Genomic DNA, 26,068 nt, shown 5'->3' with positions numbered 1-26,068 from the left:
CCAAGGGAACAAGGGTGAGGACGGCATTCAAAGCATTCTCTTAGCTAGCATAAGCCATTCATGGACACAGAACCATGTGGCACATTCCAGGAAACTAGGCTTTGGGGCTATCTCGAGTGGGGAATGGGGCCAGAGGTGGCGGTACAGCCAGAAATCAGGCCAAAGCGGTAGGCAGGGCCAGACCTTCAAGAGCTCATGACACAAGGCCAGGTGTGGTGGCTCACGCCTGTAATCCCAGCACTCTGGGAGGCCGAGGCCGGTGGATCACTTGACGTCAGGAGTTCGAGACCAGCCTGGCCAATGTGGTGAAACCCCCTCTCTACTAAAAATACAAGTTAGTTGGGCGTGGTGGTGGGCGCTTGTAATCTCAGCTACTCAGGAGGCTGAGTTAGTAGAATTGCTTCAGCAGAGGTTGTAGTGAGCTGAGATCGCACCACTTCACTCCAGCCTGGGCGAGAGAGTAAGACTCCGTCTCAAAAACAAAAACAAAACAAAAAAGGGCTCATGATGCACACAAATAAGTCTGAACTTCGTTTTGCAGAGGACGGGAGTCTCAGTTTCCCCATATGCACAAATGGAGATATGACCTTGCCAGGCTGTTGTGATGATTACGAGAGATACTTGATGTGCAAAGCACAAAAAGCAGGCACACAAGAAAGGCTGCCTCACTACTTCATTCCAAGATTTCTGGTCCCACAGCTGAGCTGTTCCCTGGCCTGGGCTTAGTGACTGAGCACTGGGTGCCCACACCAAGGGCTTCCCACCCCACTTTCACCCCTGCAGAGAACATGCTTAGCCCACCTCGGTCCACTACCTCCCGCCCTGCTGCAGAGCACAGCCAGCAAAGCTGCGTATTTTACATTTTCAATTCTCTTATTTTAGAAAGTTTAACACCAAATGGCAAATGAATGCAAATTACACTTCAATTGCGCAATTAAAGCCGGAAATGTTGTCTACAGGTTCCTTCAGTAATCCCAGCCACTCCTCTTGTGCTTATGTATCACGGTCCCCAGAGGCTGGCAAAAAGCCCACAGCCCTGCCTGGGACGACACTGAGTGCGCTTGTGCGCACAAACACACAGCAGCCCTCCAGTCCCTTAAATAAAGCAGGACCCGGGAAAAGCATCCCCATCTTCCTCTAGCCTCCTAGAGGTGAGGAGAAGCTGCCACCCAGATGGAGGGCAAAGAACAGCTTGACGTGCGGCCTGGGGTGTCGGGAGCCGGCTGACACCCGGCTTCTGTGTCTCCAGTCCAGCTGCTGCTTTGCTCCCAGCTGCCGGCAAACCTGACTCAGCCTAGGGGGTGACCTTGAGGCTCCGGAGCAACAATCTTGATGGGGACCTTGGTCAGGACTCTGCCTCCGCCTGGGGTGGGAAGAGAGGCGCTGGTGAGAGGAAGGCCCTGGGAGACAACCTCGACAGGGGGCCTGGGACCCAGCAACAGAGACCAAGGGGAGCTGCCCTTCCAGTTGCACCTGGCTTTCAGCCTCTGTACTGGGCCAGGGTTTTGGTGCTCTGGCCACCTGGATACCCTGCAACCCTTGGTGTGTAGGCAGAAATCTCTGGACGAGGATAAGGTGATCTCAGTGGCCTGGCTGTCTGTGTGTCCCTCTCAAAAGCTGAAGACACACTGCTAGGCCACTCCTGTATCAGCCTCTAGGAAAACAGACCTAGTCCTCCTTCCAGTGAGCAGGCTGGCTGGAGTCGGCTGTCCCAGCTCTGAGGATGAGAAAAGGTCCAAAGAAAGCAGGAGGAAGCCACACCAATTAGTATGCGCTACACAGCTTTTTTGCAAAATGAATATAAAACACTTGTGCTTTCTTTTTGTGTGAGAGAAAGATGGGAGGAAAGAGAGGGAGGGAGGTTACAAGAAAGCAATATTCTGCAGGAGCAGGAGTGCCTGCCGTTACCATGGCGACAGGTGGGGGTGGGGAGGGCCCATCAGCTGGCCCCTGGTTTCAGAGTGGAGTGAGCTGGCCATCAGTGCAGTGAAAGGGTCAGGGTGGGTGGCACCTGGGGTGTGGGCAGAATCTCACAAAGCAGCTCTCAGGAGGCCTCAGGGTGAGGGGAGAGGGCTTCTTGCCTTCCATGGAGGTGATGTTACACCAGCAAAGAGCGTATTTCAACATGGAGGAGGGTCAGTGTCTGGGTGGGGCCATCACAGGCTGTGGCCCCACTGCATTCCAGCAGGGGAAGCCTAGTCTCTCTGGGATGGTGACTGCTTCCCCTCTTCTCTGACTGGTCCACCCAGGCACTCACTGTCCCAACACTTGATCCCAGACCAGTCCTAAGAGACCTCGGCGCGGGAGGCTCCCTGCTCCCACACTCCCCAGGGTGCTATGGACACTTCTTTACATCCCGGGAACAGTTGGGGACTGGACACCAGCTTTGCATGTCAAGTGTCTAGGCCGGGAGGTCCGTTCTCACCTCCTACCAAGATTCCTGAACATAAAGTCCCAGGGCGAGGCAGTCAGCCTAAACTAAAGAAATACTTGCTGAGCTGCAGCATTGGACAGGAAATGGAGGCGGATGGCTCTGAGCAGCTTCTGCCAAGGGGGATGGAAGGAGAGGCCACCTACTTCACTCTACCCACTTATCCTTAAGAGACTTTGTCAAAGGTTCACACAGGCCACTGGGCCGCTGATGAGGTCCTAGAAGTTAACTGACTCAGCCCTCCAGCTCCTGAAGAGGGAACCCTTCTTGTGTTGACAGGAAATCCCCAAGCTGGGCCCTCTCCAGGCCTGGCCAGGAAGAAGCTGCAAGAATGTTTCCAAGGGACACGCTTGGTACTGGCAGGGAGAGGTGAATTCAGGCTGAAGGCCTTGGAGGCTGAGGTCTGGCCAGTGCAGGCCACTGCCAAAGGCTATCTGATGCCTCTGCCTGGAGCGGCCAGGTTGCAGGGCCTTGCCTGAGATCGGGGTCAGGTCCAGCTGCTCCTTCTTGTGAAGTGGAGCTGGTGTTAAGTGCACAGGCCCCGAGGGCAGGCAGGCATGGAAAACCTCAGGGTCTTCTGCTTCCTTCCACGCAGGAGCCTGGCCCCTTCCTTCGAACACAAGCCCTTGGGGATGAGGACAGTGTTCTCTGTTTAAAGATTTTGCCACCTTTCCTTCAGTGCCCAGCCCTGTGCCACATATGCCAGCGGCTGCGCCTAATGCTGACTGTTAGGTTCCACTGATGAATAGTGACAGCACTGTGTGGGTCTGGCAGCTGAGGATACTCTAGCGGCCATTCCTCTTAGGGTACAGGAGAAAAAAAAGGCCAGCCTCAGGTAAGACACTGTGGAGACCAGATCCCTGACCTGTGCCTTCTCTCCCACCCCGCAAGCTCTCCCCCTCCTTCCAGCTGATTCCAGCCATTGCTCACTTGCATCATCCTGGGTCCTGACCGAGGGTACGTTCTCAGGGTTATAAATTCTCCCCTTGAGCTGGGCAGGGATGGGGTGGTGCCTGCTGCACTGAAGGCAGCGTGAGTGGTGCCCACATACCTGCTATGGCTGTTACCAGGTGATGAGCCCAGGGGTCATGGCAGCCAGGAGAGGGTTCCTGCTTCCCTCCAGGGCTCCTGTCTCCCTCCAGGGCCCCGCTTCATTCTGGTTTACTTGCAAGCCACGCACAGCCCCTGAGCTAAGATGCAGGCTCTACCCCTGCATCTGCTGTGGAAGGGCCCAGTGCAGCAGGGCAGGCCCTAGATGTGGGGTACGCCCAAGGAGATGAGCTCCTCTTCCAGCTAACCTCGTTATTTGTTCACTTTCTCAGATGTTTCTGAGCACTTACTGTGGGCTGGATGGACCGTCCTCACAGAGCTCCCACCTAACGGGCCATCATGGAGAGGGATCAGGGATAGGAGGTCTGAGTTACAGGGAGACATAAAGACACAGAGGGAACCTGGCGTAGCCTTGATGTGCAGGAGGAGGAGAGGTGGTGTGTGTGTGTGTGTGTGTGTGTAAGAAAGAGAGACAGACAGACAGACAGATGGACAGACAGATGGACGGATAAACTAGGCTTCATGGAGCACCTAAGTGAGATCTGGCCCAAGTTATTTAACTTACCCCGTTTCCTCTTAGGAGAAATGGGAAAAACAATGAGACCTACCCATGAAGGTTGTCTGATTGTGAAGATGAACTAAGATCACTCACAGGAGCCAAGCACAGGGTCTGGAACAGAGCAGGCCAGTGTGAAATGCTAGGTCTCGTTAGCAGTGGGGGGACAGGCCCAGTCCTCTGTATCTCTGGGCTCACCTGGGCTCACCCGGGTTCACTCAAGCTCCTGCCCAGTCTGCGGGCCTTGTAACTTGCCAACAGGGAGATGCCTGGGAAATTTGGCCGATTCAGCTTTGGCCATCTCCAGAGAAGGAAAAACCAACATACAACTTGGATGAAATTTTGACTTCAGAGGATACCAGGAATGCTAAGTGGGGTGAAAACCAGGGGCCCTGGCTTGGCTGCCACACCTAGGGCTGCACAGAGAGGGCCCCAGAGCTGAGAGCTGGGAGCATATGGCCTGCAGTGTCCAAGCAAGATCTCATGCTGGTCCGTATATGTGCTCCCAATGAGCAATGTGCACCAAACCCAACAGGGAGCATGTGAAAAATACCAGCCCCTGGGCACCCAGGCTCTGCTTGAGGGACAACTGAGGAAGGCCGGGAATGGGGCCCAAGCAGCTGGATTTTAGAAGCTCCAGGGACTTTTGGTGACAGTCCTGGTTTCGGTGGGTCTGCTGTGTGGCTTGAGATGGGGCCAGATAGTGTGCTCAGCCCTGCAGGCAACTTGTCCTACAGCTTGGCTCTAGGAAGAGTGAGCGAGAGGGCCCAAGCCTACCTCAGGGAAAGGCCAGCTACACTGGCTCCCCTTGGTGGGGTTCCTCCTACCACCAGAGGCACAGCCTCTGGGAGAGCAGCCTACCTTTCTTCCACGCTTCTCAGCCCAACCTCTGCCTTCACCAGGAGCCAGGCAGTACCCTCCTGGCCCCCAATCCACTCACAGCAGTTACTGTGCCCAGCTCTGGGTCCTCACTGGTCCACCTGCTCAGAGCAAGGAATGTGGAGAGATGAATACTCAAACCCTCCTGGTACACAGCCCTGTCTTCCCTGGAGGGAAGTGGCGAAGCTGTCCGTAATTACTGTGGGTCCCCCTGTGCTCTGGGGTGGCTGCTGTGGGCACTGAAATCACAAGGTGGGAAAATCTGGAAGACTGAAGGGTGGGCAGAGGCATTCTTGGTGGATACAGTTCTGGGACTGCTATCTTGCCATTCCCCTTGCTTCCCTAGCAACGATTTGCTGTCAAGCCTCATTTGATAAGACCACAGTCCTCCCTGAATCCCAAGTGGTGGCTGCTCGTACCTCTGCTGGGGGGCTGTCCCTGAGGAAGAAGGCCCAGGACCGTGACTGGAGTCTAGATGTTTCGCTGGCTGATGGTGGCTCTTCTCCCTGGCTCATGGCTCCCTCTCGCTTGCTCTCAGAAGCCCCCCAAAAAAGGTGCAGGGACAGCCGCGGGGAGAGGTGATAGAGGGCAGTGTCCCCTGCCCTCGGCAAGGCCCCAGGAGGGTGCCTCAGGAGGAGGGTCCCCGGGCCATCAGTGCCCGCCCAGCACCTCTTCCCCTGCAGGCTGGGCTCTTGGCAAGAGGAGTCAAGTTCTCTGGGCACCGACACGGTACCCCTCTGTTCTCTGGGCTGAGGTTGTACCTTAGTGCGTGATCTGAGTTTAAAGATAGCCACAGAATTGAGGTGGGGGTGGAGGGGTGTTTTTGTTTTGGAGAGTGGATGGAATGAAAATTGGAGGGAAGTGAACACTGAGGCACAAACAGGAGGAAAAACAAGTCCTGTTCTTACGGAAGAATGTCCGCTTCTAAGCAGTCAGCATTAGTATTCTAGGGAGCGGAGTCAGGACCACACAGATTCAGGGCTGGAAGGGACCTCAGACCATCCAGTCCAACTCCAGCACTCTGGGAAGAAAACTGAAGTGAGGTAGTGTCATGTGACCTGCCTGGTCCTGTGGAGAGGTGGGCGGCAAGGAGGCAGAGGCCGGCCCTCCTGATCCACACCCAGGCGGCTTCCATACCGCCCTGCAGGAGGCCTGGCCACTGGCCTCAGCCCTTGTGGGAGAAGACCAGCCAGGTGGAAGATGGAGAGGGCTTCTGGACTGAGCCCTGGAGGGGAGCTGAGGACCCCCATGTCAGTGGGCAGCCAGAGACAGCTATGAGGCCTAGGAAAGGGCAGGGGAATAAGGTCAAAGCCAAATGCACAGAGGGAGAAGGTGCATCTAGAACTGAAGGTCAGCCAAGGACAAAACCCCACTGGGGACAAAACCCCATTGGGTCAGCAGAGGGCCCGGATAAGGCAGTGCCTCCACCCTGGGCTGGGTCCCTGCTCTGCAGTGAGGTGACTCCTTGTGTGGGATGCTCTGGAATCAGATTTGACTGCCAATTCTGGCTGCTGACAGTGTGACCTTGGGCAAGTGACCCACCTCACACCTGGGGGTAACAGATCACTCCTGGACTGCCTTGTGGATTCATTAAGACACAGATGCAACGCGCTCAGAACAGGGCACAAAGCCCGCAGACTTCAGCCTGTACCCTCTCTTCCTCGCACCTCCTCCCACTGATGTGAGGGGTTGACACACAACCCACCGTGGTTCCTGAAGAGAGCTGCAGTGGGGGTGGTGGAGGGGCCGTCACTGGCTCTCTAAGCTGCCCTCAAATGAAGGGGCCTCTACTTCAGTGGAAGCCCCATTTTGGGGTGGATGCTGAGGGATGGCAGTAGCAGGTCCTTCCTCTGGTGGATGGAAGAGAGCAGCCTCAGCCACCTTGGAACCTAGGGCACTCTGCCTGCCCTCCCATTCCTTACAGCACAGCTCTGGGGTTTGGGGCTTCCTCTAGGTGGGACCCGAGGCCAAAGCCCCCGTTGTCAAGAATTAAATTCTTTTAAAGCAGGCAGATGAGCCCTGGGACCCAGCTGGCTAACCCACCAGACCATGGTGACACGGACTGCTTGGGAAGGAGAAGGTAAGGGAGGACTTTTGTGGACTGGGTGGCATGAGGCTGGGGAACGGAAGAGGCACGATGGAGTGACACACAGGGCTGCTCCTGCCTTGAGGCAGGAAGCCAGGCAACCTCCCATCAGCATTGCTCTGCTCTGGGCTGGGGCAGCAGGCAAGCATGGCACTGCCAGCCCAAGCTGGGCTGCTCCTCTGGGCACCTAGGCGAGCCCCAAGATTTGCTTCTCTTTCTGGCGAGTCGGCCTGGCCCCAGTGAGCGCTCTCCTTTCAGATCTGAGAACCTCCGGAGTTTTTCTGATCCATTTCTCCTAGGACAAGCACCATGAAAACAAATGAAATCTCCCTTTCCTCCCATGCCAAAGCAAATCACACCTTAAAATACAGTCTAGGGCACAGCAGGAACTTCTTCCCAGCACCTACCCCGCTGGTGAGGGGCTGAAAGGGCTGCGACCAAGGAGGGCTGCATAGGGCATCTGCCACAAAAGAGAAGAGCCCTCAAGGAGCCCTAATCCTCTCCCCTCAGAACTCAGCAGAGGCTGGGACAGCCCTTGGGGTTCTATCCCATGGGTCAGGCACTTCTGGTACCTGTCCTCAACCCAGGTACCACTGGGTCGGGGAGGTACTGGGCCACCTTGGACTGAGTACATTGCTGTACCCATGGTGTATGTACCTTAAGCAATGTACAGATGCTTTTCAGATGCCCTTAAATTACTCCCTTTCCTCCTGAGTCATGGCTGTGCCACAGTGGGTGTGACGGCTGGTCTATGTTCCTCATGCAGTGAGTGAGTTCCCGAACTAGAAACGCTACCACTGCCATGAAAAATGTCCTCGGAATTGTATTTTCCAAATTTTCCAGAAAGGTGGTTCGCATTTCTTTTCTCTGCATCTACACAAGTTACATGAGCCACAAACTCCCATCAGCAATGTTTCTGTTACTTTGAAGCTAAGGGAGGTGGGGGAAGAGGGGAGTTCCTCCTGGGTTGAGACCCTCTTCTCCAAAGTGTTAAGGACACCCCGGCTCCGAGATGCTGGGAAGACGCTGGGAACACTCCCTCTGTAGGCCCAGCTGCAAAGAAAACAGTTCATGCTGGTGACTGGGTCCAGCAGGGCATGTCTTCTGGATCTCAAAGGTTTTGCTTCTGAGTGAGAGCTGTGGCTGTGGAGGCCCCAATGCAGGTCCTCTGCTGACGATGCCACTTTTCCTCTCCCTGGACCCAGCACGGCCAGCTGGAGCCTTTCCGCCTGCAAGTTGGGGAAGTGGCACTATGAAGTCGCTGACAATGGGGCTCTGACGAGTGAGGCTTGTGCTGAATGCAGCCTCGCTCCTGCTCTGGGCAGCCCCAGCCCAGGAATGCTGGGGAGGCTGGAGAAGGGAGGACAGGAGAGGAGAAAAATGCACAGGAGGCCAGTCCTGCGGCCCACTGTGTCCTCGTCTGCCTTTCTGAGACCTCAAAATGCAACTCAAGTCCCTTGAACACCTCTGAGTCCTCCGGCCTCTAGAGATAGGCAGGAAAACAGAGAGCAGCTTCTGTCCCGGCTTTTGCTGCTGAAGCGGAGCCAGAGAGGACTCGGAGCAGAGGCGGAGCCCGTTGCCCTGATCTCAGTGTGCATCTCCAGGCCCTTCACAGAAACGACCTCCCGCATCACAGGAGCTACTGCTTATCGTGGGTTTACGTGTGCCGGGTCCTGCGCTGAGCATCTGACATTCATGATCTCATTTCATCCTTATAACAAACGTGGGAGTAGCCTTCCATTATTATTTTCTGTTTACAAATAAGGAACCTAAAGCTTAGAGAGGCTAGGTTACCAACCATTAAGTGCCAGAGCCCAGGGTGGACTCCTAGACGTCCTGAACCCAAAGCCTGTGCTCTTAACCACAGGCCACAGTGTCACCTGAAGACGTGTCAGTGTCAGGCGAGGAAGAACCAGGAGGGAAGTCATTCAAAATCACAACAAAATTACAAAACACTGAGAGTATTCATCAGGAGCGAATAAAATCTACAAAAAAGACTCTAAAGCATTACTGAAGGACATCAAGCTGGCTCACAGGACTAGGAAGAGCCTGGCTCCTGGGTGGGGGAGTTCACCACAGTGACAGGCCAAGTTTCCCAAACAAACTTTTAATGACAGACAGGTCATTACAAGGGGCTGAGATCTGGGTAGGGGCTTTATACTTTCTCTTTAAACACACCTATGAGGCAGGTGTAGACATCATTAGCCCCCTTTCACAGGCCCAGGGAGGTGAAACTCCTTGCCCAGGGTCCTGGAAAGGAAGGTTTAGAGCTAGCATTCAAGGCGAGGTCAACCCTGTCCGGGACATCCGCGTTCACTCAAAGGGGAACAGATATCCTTCCAGGATTTTCCTGAGACTGTGATCACCCTGAGACTTCTAAATGAGGGTTGGGAGGCAGCGTGCCTAGGAGTTGGGGACCACCTGAGATCTCACCATCAGGACCATGGAGAGGACTCCCGTCCCATGGATATTCACAGGTGGGGCTATGGCCATCTTACAGACAGAACTCACTCAGGCAGCATGGCGGCTGCCTGGCTGCCAGGCAGCCGACCATTGGCATCTTCTGGGCAGGGGAAGCAGCAGCCCCACCTCCCAAACAGGCACCCAGCAGGACGCTGTGAGCATGCACCCTGCGGTCTGCACTGTGGAAATCAGGGTCACGTTTTCACTTAAAAAACAATTGGATCGCCGGGCACGGTGGCTCAAGCCTGTAATCCCAGCACTTTGGGAGGCCGAGGCGGGTGGATCACGAGGTCAAGAGATCGAGACCATCCTGGTCAACATGGTGAAACCCCGTCTCTACTAAAAATATAAAAAAAATTAGCTGGGCATGGTGGCACGTGCCTGTAATCCCAGCTACTCGTCAGGCTGAGGCAGGAGAATTCCTGAACCCAGGAGGTGGAGGTTGCGGTGAGCCGAGATCGCGCCATTGCACTCCAGCCTGGGTAACAAGAGCGAAACTCTGTCTCAAAAAAAAAAAAAAAAAAAAAAAACAATTGGATCTGTAGCTATGGGAGGATTTCTACACCAGTGCCAGGAATATTAATTTGACACCTGCAAATTCTTTTTGACAAAAGGGATTTTCAGATAATGTCTGCAAGGAGCAGGCGGTACTGAGGAAACAGCCACTTATCTCGAATAATGGGAAGGCAGAGACAACTGAGGATGCCAGAGGGTGGAGACTAACGAGGTGTCACTCGTTGGAACTGGGGAACAATGGCAGACGAGACACCCCGGTGAGGCCATACGGCTGTGGGACTGTGAGAGATGGCCACGCTAAGTCTCTGAGGCTCCGCTGCGCCCATGCCAGCTCTTGCATCACCAACACCAGAGCGCACTGTCCCCTGACAGCAGTGGCTCTCAGCAAGAGGGAGGAGCATGTGGGTTTATCACAACCATCCCGGGAGAGCAAGACATTTGCAACACAGATGACAAAGCGATGTCCCAAATATACAAAGAGCTGCTACAGATCAATAAGAAAAGCAGACGAAGGATATGGGGGCTGAAGGGGGAGCTTTTCCAAAGTACACATACTGGCTGGGCATGGTGGCTCATGCCTGTAATCCCAGCACTTTGGGAGGCCAAGGCGGGCAGATCACTTAAGGTCAGGAGTTCGAGACCAGCCTGGCCAACATGGTGAAAGCTCATCTCTACTAAATAAACAAAAAGTTAGCCGGGTATGGTGCTGCATGTCTGTAAACCTAGTTTCTTGTCTGTAATCCTGGCTGAGGCAGGAGGATTGCTTGAACCCAGGAAGTGGAGGCTGCAGTGAGCAGACATCGCACCACTGCACTCCAGCCTGGGTGATAGAGCGAGATTCCATCTCAAAAAACCTCCCAAAGAACAACAAATACATATCCCTCTCCACGCTTAAGAACTGGAACAAGAGAAAACAACTACAAAACCTTCCCTTGGTGAAATAACAAGGAAATGAGGGAGATACAATCACACACAAGCTCCCTCTCCCACTGCTGACGCGGGGGCTGGGGGCACGCTGGCTGAGACTCCAGCCCGGTGAGGAAGCGACTAAAGGGCTGGACTTTAGTGTCAAACAGATCTGGCTGTGGGTTTGGACTCCACCAACTCCTGGCTGTGTGCAGGTCACGGGACCCCCTCAGGACTTAGTTTTCTGAACTGCAAAATGGAAGTAAGAGCCCTGCAGAGAGCCATTGTGAGGGTTCTGCAGACACAGGTGAAGGGTCTAGCATGGTTCCTAACATGGTAATGACTTCCTACAATTAAGAATCTTCCACCACAACCAGTGCTGCAGGGCTGCCGAGCTGGATGTGCGAGCCTTCGCAGGGAGCACTGAGGTTCACTTCCGTGAGTGAGGACTCTGGTGGGAGGGGACCCGTCTGTCTATGTTCCTGCTTGACCAAATGGGCTTTCATAAACTTGAATCCCAGAGAGCTCCAATTCAAGATAGGGCTGTGTATGGAAATATTTGAAAAATCCCAAGAGCACTTTCTAGATATCCTAGAAAGGAAATTTCAGAAGATGGGCTTTGTCTTGTTCATGGCTGTGTTCCCATTGTCAAACACACAGCACACCCTCAGGCTCAGCAAAAACAAAGCAGGGGACACTGAGGAATGTGATTCTGGAAAGGAACCAGGATGTGACAGAATCAGGACTCACCACTGATGATTACGGTCCCCAAATCCCTCCTCTAGAGAGAAGGGGAAGCAGGGGCTCTTCACTGCTGTTATGGTTCCCCCAACTGTCCTCAACTGTCCCCCAGAGCAGCTTCCATGCTCTCCCCAGTGCAGGCCCACAAGACGTGCCCCAAAGCCCTGACAACATTTGGCACTTCAGCAAATCGAGTTTCCACAGCCAAAGCCTGAACAGCGCTGTTTAATGGACTGCATCTCCGCCCGCTCCCTTTAAATGCACACGCACACAAAAACCAATTTCCAGCACAGAAAGCTGGATGGGATTAAACAAGTCAATTTAAAGGACTGAAAACTCAGCTGCTTCCAGCGAAGTCCTAGGTAAGGAACCAATCAGCAGAGTTCTGCTCTTCCTTTTTGTATTGAAATGAGGGATGTGACTGCGCAGTGAGTCACTCCCAACTCCAGGCAGAAAGAGCCACGTCCACCTGGGCCTCGCACTGCAGGGGGTGGTGGAGAGAGAGAGAGAGAGAGAGAGAGAGAGAGAGAGAGAGAGAGAGAGAGAGAGTGTGCGCGTGTGCGCACGCGCACATGGGGGCGGGGGGGGCGGGTAGGCAGGAGAGGCCAAGGGCACACTCACAGACCATCTGTTTTGGATTTTTCTGGTAATGCAGAAAACCTCAGAGGATCTAGAGGCTGATACCTGCCTGTCCATTTCTCTCTTCAGCCCAGGATCAGGAAAGTAAATTCAGGCTGCAGGACAGCTGCCTGGGCCCCGCCCCAAGTCTGGCACCAGCCCAGGGAAGACTGGGGAGCCTCACTCCATGGGGAATGGTGAGCCACAGCAACGCTCCCTTCCCCCAACCCAGCCTTGTCCACTCTCTGCAGTGTGGGCAGGTCTGTTGATTCACAAGCCCGCTGTCTCATGGAGATACAGCTCTGCCCGCAGCTCACAGTGCCTTGGAGCTTGGAAGAGGAAAGTGGGTTGAGGCTCAGCTTAGACTGTCAGCATCTGACCCACCTGAAGGGCGGGTATGGGCGGAGGAATGGGATGCTGCCGTGCAATGAGCATGCCCGGCTGCAAATCCTGCCGCTTGGCTGGGAGGCAGGAGAGCCCCGTAAAGGAACACCACGCAATAGGCACGGCTGAGAATGGTGTGCAGAAAGGCATGTGTGACTGGGGAGACTCTTGCCCAGAGGACAGGAGGACCCAAGTGCCCCCTCCACCTCCCAGGCCAGCCTCTGCACTCTGGCTCTCATGGAGGGCTCCCTCTTGCTGCCTGGGATCTGGGTCAGCCTCTCCCTCTGCAGTAGCAGCTCTTGGTGGCCCCCAAAAGGCAAAGCTTAAGAGTCCAATTTCAACTAGAGATCACGATGGAGTCCAGCTGAAATGAGTAACACAACCAGCGCTAACTGAGCGTGCTGCAGGGGCCCAGCATGGTGCTTAGCATTTTAGGTGGATCATTTTGCTCTTACATCCCCTGTGGTTACTACCCCATTGATCAGAGGAAAACTGATGCTGAGATGCGGAGATACTAAATGTCTTGCCTTTGGGCAGCTCGACCCCAAGACCAAGCTCCCCACCTGCCCCTCTGCCACCTCCCTCACTGACACCCTGCCCTAGGTGCTCCAGAAGGGTCTCCAGTGAGTTTTTTTTTGAGACAGGGTCTCACTTTGTCACCCAAGCTGGAGTGCAACGGTATGATCTTGGCTCACTGCAACCTCTGCCTCCAGGGTTCAAGCAATTCTCCAGCCTCAACCTCCTGAGCAGCTGGGCGTACAGGCACACACCACCATGCTTGGCTAATTTTTGTATTTTTAGTAGAGACGAGGTTTCACCATGCTGGCCACGCTGGTCTTGAACTCCTGGCCTCAAGTGATCCACCCACCTTGGCCTCCCAGAGTGCTCAGATTACAAGTGTGAGCCATGGAGCCCGGCCCCAAAGTGAGTCTTAAACACAGCTTTACCTCTAGGAAGGATGCACCGTACCAAAATAGGCATATCTCAGCTCTAAGGGCCCATCAGTCACTAACATGGGGAGGTAGGGCAGCCAACATTCCATAAGGACGGGTGGCAGTGGTGACTTACCTCATCTGACTCATCCGATAATGTCTGCAGTAGGATGGGGAAGAGGCTGTCTGTGTGCCGGAACATCTGGAGAGAGAGAAGGAGGGGTGCCCGTGAGCACGTCCCTCGCCCCGGAACTGTGCTCGGTGCAGTGTCCCGCGGGTCTGCATGGACCACTTCCCTCCCCGACCCACCGAGGGCTCTTTGTAGCACCTGTCACTTTTCTGCTGGCCAGGGTTTCTCTCGAAGTGCTATGACAAAAATCCTACCAACCACGGGCAGGCCCCAGAAAACCAAGGTGGACCCAGAAGAGGCTCCCTGGCTTGGAGGGGCCCGGGGCTCACCTTCCGAGGAGTTTTGATGTAGAGGTGGTAGAGCCACTTGAGAACCGCAATCCTAGTCATCATCCCAATGGCCGTGTCACTGAGGTGGCAGTTTAGGACCTGCACGATCCCGTCGAGGTGAAGGGTCACTGGAGCTCTTTCAGTGCTGTGGGTAAGACCGGGAGGGAGAGCAGAGGTGAAGTCCACCATAGCCCTCTCCCACGGAGTCACGGCACCGCCTGGGCCTGCACATCCTGTACCACACACTGCTAACCACTGTCCTGGGAAGGGTGGTCGGGGGCCAGGGATGACCCGATCCCACACACCCTTGCTGGTCTCCCACCAGCCCTGCCCAGCCCAGCCCAGCCCAGAGGCTTGAAGGGGGGCCTCTCTCTCTCCCTTTCCAAAGGCGTTTGGAGCTTGATGCCAGGCTGGAACCATGATAACCAGTCTGGGGGACAAGGATGGACCTCCTGGGCTCCCACTCACTTCCTTTTCTTTCTCCAGCACTAGCCTGGCTTGTACAGGAGGAGAAACCCTCTCCAAGTCACTGAGCTGATTTGACCAGGCTCAGGCCATGACGTTTAAACCCTTTCTTGATTAAAAAAAATCACCAGATCCAGACCGTATGAAGGAAGGTCCCAATAACAACTGTTGACCTCTGCCAGGCCCTTCACGGGCCACCTGATGGATGTTTCTTGAGTGAGGTCAGGGATTGAGGCTGGTCACTGTGCCTTGTCACTGCACCCTGCTCCAGGGCACTCAGCACATCTGGCCTAGGAGAGAAGCCTTGAGAGTTGCCCGTGAGGCCAAAATGAGCTCCTTTGAGTTGGGGAAGTGGTAACAGAGCCTCTACCTATGAGAAACTGATATTGCTCAGGATGTATTTTTATTCTGGTGGGCACAGGAAGCCCCCCGGGCTTCTATTGGCTGAAGCCTTGCTGGTCCCCAAAGTCCTGTTAAGCAGCCTGTGGGACGGCGGGTGCTGCTGGGATGCTAAGAGTTTGTTTTCCATCCAAAGCACTGCTCCCTGGCACAGGCTGGATTTTCAAGGGTGGGGACATCACGGGTAGAAAATGTCAGGATGTCAGGGAGGCACTCCCTTCCCACCGACGCATTACACCGTACTTCTCAAACGGAGCCTATAGGTGCAGGCCAGGGGCTGCGTTTCCCGAGGACCTGGGCCAGGCAGATCAGTCCCCTGCCGGTACAAAATGGTCTTCTGTGGCATTTCTAGGCTGCTCAATTATTCATTTGCATCAGGAACTGATGGCTGTGCTTTCCTCACTCGCCTGCAGCCTCTCTGAAGCTCATTTGATGTGAATCCCTAAAGGGCATGATTCTGCACTCTGTAATTGCTGAGAGGAATTGCTATTTAATATGGTTTGATGATCCCCATGGTGCATGTTCCAGGGGTGAAAGTGGGCACATCTATCCTCTGGTGGCCAGGAGCTCTGGGCATGTGATACAGCCACGGAGCCCAGAACTGAGCCTCTGGGTGGGTAACCACTGTGATCTCCCTAGAGGCCACATGGCTGGTTCCTAGTGTCTTCTGAGGATACCAAAACACTTAAATCTTTGCTAGCCTGAGACAGACAGGGACTGCACAGGCAGAGGAGTCCAGGGTGGTTTTAAACACCGGCTCCACCAATCTCTTAATCAGTTTCTCTCAAGTGCACTGTCCAGCAGAAATACAACAAGAGCCACAGATGTAATTTTACATCTTTCACTTTTAAATTAAAAAGGAGAAAGAAAAGTGAAATAAATTTTAATGCTATGTTTTAACTGACCCAATGTATCCCAAATATTAGCATCTCAACGTGTAATCAATATAATGTCAATATAAATATTCCCAACCAAATGCTTTATATTCTATTCTGTGCCCTAAGCTTTTGGGACCTGCTGGGCATTTCATGGTTATGGTGCACCTCGGTCCAGAGCAGCCACCAGGTGCTCAGTAGCCACGTGGCTGCCGCACAGGTCACATGGCAGTCCACGCCAGGGCTTTCTGAGTGTTTTTGTCATCTCTGGCAGCCAGCATTTACTGTTTTATCTCCCCATCCCTCTTTTGCCCACCCTGGCTTGCCTCCTGCAGAGCTCCTTCCCTTGCGTTCTGTTCCGTATGTTTCTTGGGCCAGCAGAATCCCCTGGCTAGAGAAGCTCGTGTCCTGGTGGTGGAAGAGATGCCTCCCTGCAGCCCAGGGACTTATGGAAAGCAGGTGCACAGAAGCCACCCCCACCCCCAACCTGGTCTTTCCTGACCCTGTGAGCCCCGAAGTCTGTAGTGAGCCCCTTTCCAGCAGAAGCCACAGGGACATGTAGGCTGCCAGGGTCCAGGGTGCCTGGCAAATCACTGCGAGAAGCTTAGCTGAAACAGCCCCCAGGGAGGGTTTTTCCTTGTTTCCCTGGGAGACTCGGGACTGCCCTGGAGCTGCTGGTGAGGAGGAAGGCAGTGCCGTGACCAGGTCCCCTACTCCACCGGCATGGGGAAGGCCTAGTGGTGTGTCTGAGCCCCCGGGGGAATAACAGCTCTGATAATAATGACAGCCATGATGGTTCTGAAAAGTGAACGCTCTGCTGGGCACTTTCCTACACAGCCTCATGTCACTCCTCAAAAAGCCCTATGACCTAAGGCACGCCACTTCCATTTCAGAGAAGAGGGAACTGAAGCACACAGATATGAAGTAACCCACCCAAGGTTACACAGCCAGGGGTGGTGGGGCTGGTAGTCTGGATCTGATCAGTCTGACTCCAGAATAATCTCACCCGCAACACAGCTCAGCCTCCTGACCAGGATAGCAGGCTCAGAGAGGGTCCCTGGTGGCATCACCTCCACTATCTCCTGGGATGGGCAGCAGAATGGCAGCTCCTGTGTGGACCGGCCCCTCCAAGCCCAGGGGATACCTGGCAGCTCCAGGAGTCAGTGGAAGGAGGTTAGCACACATTTTTCAGTGTCTTTCCTTGTCAGAAGGGGAGACAGTGGCTCACATCTGAAATCCCAGCACTTTGGGAGGCTGAGGCAGGAGGATGACTTGAGGCCATAAGTTGGAGACCCAGCCTGGGCAACACAGCAAGACCCCGCCTCTATTAAAAATTTTAAAAATTAGCTGGATGTGGTGGCACATTCTTAGGGTCCCAGCCACTTGGGAGGATCACCTGAACCCAGACAGTTGAGGCTATGGTGAGCTAAGATTATGTCACTGTACTCCAGTCTGGGTGACAGAGCAAGACCCTGTCTCAAAAAAAAGAAAAAGAAGGAGAGACAAGGACACGGGAGAAGTCTGATGCTCCCACCTGTGCAAGGCACGCTCAGAATCCAAAAGGGCCAAGACACCAGGCTGGACAGCCCCTCTGCAAGCAGAGCTCTGAAGTGCACAGTGGCCCTCAGATGCTGCTGACCAGCCTGTGGGGCCTCTCCTGCAAGGGGTGCTGTGTCACGGCCAAAGAATGGCAGCATTTCAGGGAGCCGGTATGTGAACTGGCAGCATTTTTCGTATTAATATTCTCTGACTAGCAAACACCTGAACACGGCAAACCTGGAGATATGGGCATCTTCAGGCTGCTGCTGAGGTGGTCCTGCCGTACCCAACCCAGAACTTCATCACTGAAAGGGAACTCATGGGCAGGTAACCCAATCCTTCAAGGCACAGATGAGCAAGCCCCAGGTCCAGAGGCAGTACGAGACTTGTCCGAGCCCATGAGGCCATATTCCAAGCACTCATTCCCTGGGTTGGAGACACTCCCCCTGTGCCCCTCTTCCCTTGCCTGGCTGGAGATGGAGGTCACGGGAAGCAGGTGGACCCTAGAGCACCAGGGAAACTGATCTTAGTGCCTGGGAAAGGGAGGGTCAAGATCCCAGCTGCTGTCAGCTCCCAGCTGCTGTCAGCTCCCAGCTGCTCTGCTGGGCAGGGTCAGCTGCCACTGCCAAGCTCTGTGCATGCTCAGCAGGGGAGCTGGGGCTCTGGGACCCTGCACCCTACCTAGAGGGGCACACTGCATGATGTGCTCAGCTTGCCAGCTGGTGGGCTGGAGCCTGAGATGTAGCACCCTCCTGTCCTGGCTTACCTTACTCATCAAGAACAGAGGGAGCTCACTCACAGTTTAAAATACATTTCAGCATCAGTTCCAAAAAGTACAGACGAGTCACTCCTGGGGGCTTCTGAGTTATTTCAAGGTGTCTACAAAATTCCATTTTCACGGAGCATTTTCTCATAAAGCATCTTATAATGAATGTCTTACACATACATGTACTATAGTTTCCAAATGCATGGCACTGCTATGGCTATTAAAATACAGACTTACTGAATAATGCTTCTGATACTACCAATAAATAATAACAAGTTCCAGTTGTTCTCTCTGGGAGATAGCACTTCATTTCTGTCTAACTTTTTATGGTCTTCAGGTCACATCTCTAATCACACTAGAAGAGAGGTAAATCTAAAAACAGAGTTGCTTCTGAAAGTGAAGTTGCTTTTTAAAATATAGATAATTATAAATTTTTTCAATCAGCAGATGCTAAAAGCTGGGAAATACTGATTTCTAGAACCTTCTGCCTGATTATGTATAGGGCAGCCAGCTACCCCAGGAGAACTGGTGTCACTGAAAACATCATGACCCCTGGCAACTGCCTGGGCATCAGGGGGACCTGTTTGAGAACTCCTGCATCAAATGAGTTAGGGAGGCCAACTGCAAAACTTCTGGAATTCTCCAACTGCAACTAATAAAGTTAAATGCATGGGCTCTGGAGTCAGGCAGATGTAGCTTGAATTCCAATTTGGCTACTAATTAGTTGAGTGACTTTGGGCAAGAAGTTAACCTCTCTGGGTCTGTTTCCTCTTTTGTAAGATGAGAATAGTAAGGTTCTTGTAAAAACAACTGTAGCTAAAATGTGTAAAGTGCTTTCTGTGGACCAGGCACCATGCTATGTTCTTTACATGCTTAAAAAACTTTTAAAAATTATTATTATTGAGACAGGGTCTTGCTCTGTCACCCAGGCTAGAGTAGGGTCTTGCTCTGTCACCCAGGCTGGAATGCTGTGGTGCAATCACGGCTCACTGCAGCCTTGGGCTCCAGGGCTCGAGTGATCCTCCCACTTCAGCCTCCTGAGTAGCTGAAACTACAGGAATGTGTCACCATACCCAGCTCATTTTTGTACATTTTGTAGAAATGGGTTTTTGCTATGCTGCCCTGGGCTAGTCTCTGACTCCTGGGGTCGAGCAACCAGCCCGCCTTGGCCTCCCAAAGTGCTGGGATTACAGGTGTGAGCCACCGCGCCGGGCTGTTCTTTACATACGTTAACTCACTGAAGAGCCATATCCCTTTGAGGTCAGTACTATCATTACACTGAGTCGAAAGATGAGGAAACTGAGGCGGGGGAAATCAAGCTACTTGCCCAAGGCCACAGCCAGGCATTCTGGAGTTAGGGTGTGGATCCAGGCAGCTGGCTCCACCACTCAGAGCAGTCACGAGAGAGAGCACACCCAGGGGAGACATTTCTCTTAACCCTTTCCTCAGCTGCAAGCATGCTTCCTCTATCCTGGTTCCTTCACTCTCCACCCCTCCCTGGGGGGTCCAATTTTCAACCGCCCATGTATTTCCCCTGCTCTGGAGGGTGGAGGAACCCAGACCTGAGCCACCTCGTCACCCCCTGCTTTTCCAGGTGGCTTTCTTCTGTGGCGAAGCCAGGGGCCACTAGGAACTTCTCCAGCATCGCAGGAAGAGGGGAGATGAGGGAGGGGGAAGAGGGAGGCTTCCGCTCTTGGGTTTAGCCAGTTAAATCTCCCTGTGTTTCGGTCCAAGTGAGAAATCTTTTATGAAAAGATCTGGGATGCATGGATTGCTTCCATGGTGATCCTTGAACCCCTGAAAGTGCATTCAGAATTTCATGTGGATGTGCATTGTGTGTGTGTGTGTGTGTGTGTGTGTGTGTGTGTGTGTGTGTGTGTGTGACAGAGTCTTGCTCTGTCACCCAGGCTAGAGTGCAGTGGCATGATCTTGGTTCACTGAAACCTCTGCCTCCCCGCTTCAAGCAATTCTCCTGCTTCAGCTTCCCAAGTAGATGGGATTACCGGTAAGTGCCACCACACCCGGCTAATTTTTTTTTTCTTTTTTGCTATGTTGGCCAGGCTGATTTCAAACTCCTGACCTCAGGTAATCCACCTGCCTTGGCCTCCCTAAGTGTGGGATTACAGGTGTGAGGCACTGCATCCAGCCGTAAATGTGCATGTTTTTGGAGGAGGGTCCATAGCTTTCATCAGGCTCTCCAAAGGTCAGTGGCCACTCAGAGGCACACGACTGCTGGCACCATGGCAGTTTTCTGCCAGGCGGGAATGCCTTTCTGCTGTGGGAGGAGTCTCCATTCCGGCTACCACCATGGGCAGACCTGAACTAAGTAAACTGGTGACCTCACGTGGAGCCCTGGGCAAGCAGTGCACCTGAAGAATCACAGGGTGGGGCTGGCTATCTGGTGACCCTGCACAATCCCACTGTGTCCAAGCTCAGTCTCACTGTGTCAATACCACCTGTGGGAAAAAGGTGGTGGGCTGGGGCCCGAGCATCTTGGCTCTGGTTTTACAACTCTGAAGGCGCCCACCTCTTGAGCACAGCTGGTGACACAGACTATGCAGCTGCCACGCAGGGACCTCTGTCACCAGGAGTCAGGAAGCACTAGATCATTTGTTGTTGTTCAGGTAGAACGGTTTGGATTTTAGGTAGGATTTGGCATCTGCTCCTGGATGACAGGTATAAACCAAAACCCTGGTTCCAGTCTAGCAGTTCCTGGCCTTAGCATAAGAACTGAGGGATCCTATAGGCCCGTCCCAACCACCACAGCGCAGTCTCTCCAGGGAGACAGCGGACAGCTGTGCCCGCTCCGCATCTCATGGGTTAAGCCCTACCTCTGCCTTCTCCTAGACCTCCCTTGACCTCCCCCTCAATCCTCACAGCCCAGATTACAGAGACAAGTCTACAACAGGCTTTTGGCTGCCAGAGGGAGGATCCTGCGGTTCCCACTTGTGACGCCGTCTCCACAGTCTCCAGTATAAAAGTTAAGCCCTCTGCAGGAGGACTGATGTCAGTCCCCGAATGTCTGTCCGACTGCTCCCTGGGTTCCAGGAACCAGTACCTGAGTCTGCCTCCCCGCTTCTCCTGGGACGCTCAGAGTTACCTGGAACAGAGTTCTTGACTGCCCCAACCACACCTGCCATTCCTTCCAGCCCCAGCACGCAAATGACACCAAGACAGCCAGGGTCTGGCTCACACCAAACTTCTAGACAGCAGTCTTTCCCTCACCTCTCTCCTGCCTATCCCACCCCACCCATCAGCTAGTCCTGTCCGTTCTACCTTCAACATGGAGCTCAAACCCACCTAACTTTCTCCACATGCGGCCCCCTCCCCAGCCTGAGCCCCCATCCCCTCTGATGGGGACAACGGTGGTGGTTTCCTGGTGGGTCTCCGAGATCCACTGTCCACAGAGCAGCCCCTGTTCTTCCCTCCCTTCTCATCCCTGTCATGAAAGTAATACTACTAACCCCACAGGACTCAGACAAAGCTAAAGGATCCAACACAAAGGTTAAGCACTGCGCTGGGCCCTGGATGCCTCGCTGCGCTCCCTGGCGTTAGCTGTTATTCGCAGCCACTCTTCTCAGCGCCTGGGCTTGGGCACCATGGCCCTCCTTTTCCAGTAACTTCACCCCGCACAGCAATTGCTCCCCTTTCCAGCAACTTCCTGCCTACTTCTATGCCTCGCCACTGGAGTAACTAAAGGTCAGGGACACATTTGGGGTGGACTCTCATCTTGGAGCCTGCAGCGGTGAGTGTGGGCAGGTGCACTGCAATGCGTGACAACTAAGTGAAAATGAGAAAGGGCAACGTTCACTGATCTGCTCCACCAACGTGGGGCTGTCTAGGGGCACGTTTTGTACTCAGCTGTACCTGCGTGCTTGGAAAACATGCTTGGGGTGCTGAGGGATGAGAAGTTCACAAATGATATCAACGGGGGAGGGGTCCTAGGGGTCTGGGGAGGAGAGCCTCTTGGGGCAGAGTCCACATTTTCTCTTCACGAATGACTGGCTCTCCCAGGGCCCAGATTCACTGTCCAGCTCAGAGGGAAGAAACCCCTGTATGAGACCTGCCATCCACTGTAGCCCCAGAGGTGCCAATGCCACCCAAAGAAAAAGTGACATGGGGCAAGTCCAGGGGACTCAGGCCAGGGCAGAACCGTGACAGCGCTCTCCCCTGGGAGTCCCATCACCTTGCAGCGGGGTCTGGAGGGAGCTGCAAAGAGAATTATTTTGCTGCTTGGCCTGCACTGCCCCCATGTGGAAGACTGCGCCATTGCAGCTGACCTAGGAGCACAGGAGAGGACAGCTCCTGGGGCCTGTGATTTAGTCTTAATCTCAGAGATGATTAATGACTGCCCACGCTCCAGGCTGTCCTTGAACAGACTTCCCCTTGTCAGTCTTGTTGGCCCCACATCATCCTGGACAAACAGAAGGTGCTGAGTCAAGGCACCTGTAAGTGTCTCACTGCAGTCACCATGTATTGGCTGTACTTTTATTATCACAACTTGCATTTACTGACCTTCGATAGCTTAATTTTTTAAAAAAGTATTTAAAAATAAGCAAGAACAACCCATTTTCTTCTATTCCTTTTTTTTTAGACATGATCTTCCTCTGTCATCCAGGCTGGAGTGCAGTGGCATGATCTCAGCTCACTTCAACCTCAGCCCACCACAGGCTCAAGTGATCCTCCCACCTCAGCCTCTCTAAGTAGCTGGGAACATAGGCACATGCCACCACGCCCAGCTAATCTTTTGTATTTTTAGTAGAAACAGGGTCTCACCATGTGGCCCAGGCTGGTCTTGAATTCCTGAACTCAAGCGATCTGTCTGCCTCAACCTCCTGAAGTGCTGGGTTAGAGGCGTGAGCCACCATGCCCGGCCCCCAGTGGCTTCTAATCCACCCTATCTATCCATCAGCCTGGATTGGGTGGGCTTGCTCAGTGTCCTTCAGATTCCCTCATCAAGTAACTCCTTTGTGTATGACGGTGTCCCAAAAGAAGCGGCCGTGAGCAGTGTTTGCCCTGGGTCATCGCTGTAGTCTCCTGCCTCCAGGAAAGATCAGTTTCCACAAACCCTCTGGCTGAAACAAACCACTTACCTGGCTGCAGTGAAGACAGTGATGCCGCAACTGAAGCTGGAGTCACAGGAAACATCTGGACCTCCTGGGAGAGGAAGAGGAACAAGCGGTCATGAAAAGCTGTCAGGTCTCTTGAATAAACAAGACCACTGTGACAAGCAAACACACAACTCTCCAGTGCCCCAAACCTTGATTCAGGCTCTTCAAAAGGACCATGGCTCTGGAGGCCTGAGGATCCAATGCCCAGTCATTCTCCAAAGCTCTTGGGATAGACCCCACGCTTGTAAGTTTGAAGGCACAGTGATCTCACAAGGAGGGGACACCAGTGCTGAATACATCCAGCAAATCTCAGAGGGGATCATGGCCTGAGGGGAATGGATGTTTAAAATGAAAGATACCCAGTATCCTTAGCCGTCAGGAAAATGCAAATCAAAACTACAAGATATTACTGGACACCCATCAGGATGGCTAAAATAAAAGACAGATAATTGCAAGTGTTGGTGAGGATGTGGAGAAACTGGAACCCTCGTACATCACTGGTGGGAATGTAAAATGATGCAAGCTGCTTTGGAGAATGGTCTGGCCATTCCTCAAAAGGCTAAACATAGAGTCAACACATGACTCAGGAGTTCCATTCCTAGGTATACACCAAAGAGAAATGAAAACTTATGGCCACATGAAACCTGGTACCTCAGTTGTGTTCACATCAGCATTATCTACAACAGCCAAAAAGTAGAAGCAACCCAAGTGTCTACCAGCGAATGAATGGATAAATGACGTGTGGTATAGCCACACAATGGACTATGATTTGGCAATAAAAAGGAACGAAGTACTGATGTGCGTATGCCACAACATGAATGAACTTTAAAAGCATTGTGTTAGGGGAAAGAAGCCAATCACAAAAGACTACATATTGTATGATTCCCTTTCTTGAAAGTGTTTAGAACAGGGAAACCTCTGGAGAGAGTATGCTGGAGGTTGCCTAGGACTGGAGGAGATGGGGGAGTAGGGTATAACGGCTAAGGGACTCTTTCAAGGGCACTGAAAATATTCTAAAACTGTTTGCGGTGATGGTCACACAACCCTGTGAATCTACAGAAGTCACTGAATTGTACACTTGATGCTGGGTGGATTGTGTGGTATATGAATTCTACCTCAATAAAGGGCTTAAAAAATGACTTCGGAGAAAGGACTGTGACTGCATTGTGCCCGAGACTTCCTCCAAGTGGCCAACTCAATACATGTCATCAGTATTTAACTTACTGTCACACAACCCAGGGTAGAAAAGCATCTTTTCAGCATCAACTATTTATTTTTTCCCCGTTAAGGAATAACCTTTAAATTCCAACCTTTTTGGCATCTAATCAAATTTCCTAAAGAGCCAAGATGTTCCAGATCTGGAAGGCTGCCAGTAGGATCTCATTCGTCTTCAGCCCATTTGGGCACTGGCCATGGCTCTCACTGCACTGAGGAGGGAGGAAGGGCCTGGCAGTCTGCAGTGTTTGGGGTGGGAAGTGCTCTGGGAAAAAATTCCACACTCCTATTCTTTTAGTTGTGAAATAATTTTAGATGCATAGAAATGATGCAAAAAGAGAATTCTTTATATATCCTCAGGCAGCAGTCCCTAAAGCTAATATTGTACATACCCATAGTTCAATTATCTCTTTTTTTTTTTTTTGAGACAGAGTCTCGGCTCTGTTGCCCAGGCTGGAGTACAGTGGCACAACCTTGGTTCACTGTAATCTCTGCCTCCTGGGCTCCAGAGATTGAGCCCACCTCAGCCTCCAGGGTAGCTGGGACTATAGGCACATACCATCAAGTCTGGATAATTTTTTTGTTTTTGTATTTTCAGTAGAGATGGGGTTTTGCCATGTTACCCAGGCTGGTTTCAAACTCCTGGGTTCATCTGATCCGACTACCTCAGCCTCCCAAAGTGCTGGGATTACAGGCATGAGCCACCACACCTGGCCCCATAGTTCAGTGATTAAACCCAAAAGTTTAACATCGATTCAATACCATTACCTAAACAGTTACCCTAATTTGAACATCACAAGATTTTCCATTCCTGGCCTTTTGTTCCAGGATCTCACACTGCATTTAGCTAAACTGGCTTTTTTGTCTCCTCCAATCTGTGACAGCCCCTCAATCTGTATGTCTTTCAAAAACTTGACATTTTTAAAGCCCTGGTCAGTTACTCTGCAGAACTGTCTCCCCATCTGGGTTGGTCTCATGCTTTTTCATGAGTAGGGAGTTACACATCTCTGGAGTAATGTCATAGAAGTGCCGCGCCTCAGTGCACCCTATCGGGGGCGCGTGTTGTCTGCTGGCCTCGTTATTAGTGATGTTAACCTCATCGCCTGATGAAGACAGTGTCTGCTGGGTTTCTCTCCTGTAAGGCTACTGTTTTTCTGTTTGTAATTAATAAATATCTTGGGGAGGATACTTGAGATTAGACAAATATTCTGTTTTCCCTCAAACGTTCCCAGTGATGGACTGCAGCACTCAGGCCTGCAAACATTACTGTAGAATTTGCCTGATGGTGATTCCCTCCCTCCCTCCTTTCCTTCCTTCCTTCCTTTTTTTTTTTTTTTTTGACACAGTTTGACTCTGTTGTCCAGGATGGAGTACAATGGTGTGATCTCGGCTCACTGCAACCTCTGTCTCCCAGGTTCAAACGATTCTCATGCCTAAGACTCCCAACTAGTTGAGATTACAGTCAAGTGCCACTATGCCTGGCTATTTTTTTTTTTTCTTTTTTGGACAGAGTGTCACTCTGTCATCAGGCCACAGTGTAGTGGCAAGATCTCAGCTAGCTGCAACCTCTCCCTTCCGGGTTCAAGCAATTATCCAATTCTCCTGCCTCAGCCTCCTGAGTAGCTGGGATTACAGGTGCACACCACCACACCTAGCTAATTTTTGTATTTTTAGTAG

The 26,068-nt window shown here is 52.7% G+C and overlaps 1 protein-coding gene and 1 long non-coding RNA gene across 2 annotated transcripts in view; one reads left to right on the top strand and one right to left on the bottom strand.

Annotated features, from left to right (window-relative positions):
* The window catches only part of VAC14 (VAC14 component of PIKFYVE complex), a 124,883-nt gene that overhangs the window by 66,001 nt on the left and 32,814 nt on the right, over positions 1-26,068 (bottom strand). The window contains exons 10-12 of the mRNA XM_012437464.3: positions 23,159-23,222; positions 14,022-14,166; positions 13,699-13,764 (exon numbers count right to left, since the gene is read on the bottom strand). Of these exons, the coding sequence (XP_012292887.1) occupies positions 13,699-13,764; positions 14,022-14,166; positions 23,159-23,222 (275 nt within the window). The remainder of the gene's footprint in view (positions 1-13,698; positions 13,765-14,021; positions 14,167-23,158; positions 23,223-26,068) is intronic.
* LOC105706841 (uncharacterized) lies at positions 6,012-24,315 on the top strand. The gene is made up of 6 exons (XR_001104936.3): positions 6,012-6,166; positions 6,922-6,996; positions 12,337-12,443; positions 17,515-17,626; positions 19,973-20,070; positions 22,660-24,315. It is a non-coding gene; the product is annotated as an uncharacterized LOC105706841 (long non-coding RNA).

Source organism: Aotus nancymaae, unplaced genomic scaffold (genome assembly GCF_030222135.1).
Source record: "Aotus nancymaae isolate 86718 unplaced genomic scaffold, 86718_ANA_hifiasm-v0.15.2.pri h1tg000030l, whole genome shotgun sequence".
NCBI classification, from domain to species: domain Eukaryota; kingdom Metazoa; phylum Chordata; class Mammalia; order Primates; family Aotidae; genus Aotus; species Aotus nancymaae.
Note: the sequence above shows the minus strand (reverse complement) of the source record. Positions and strands in the feature narration are given on the sequence as shown.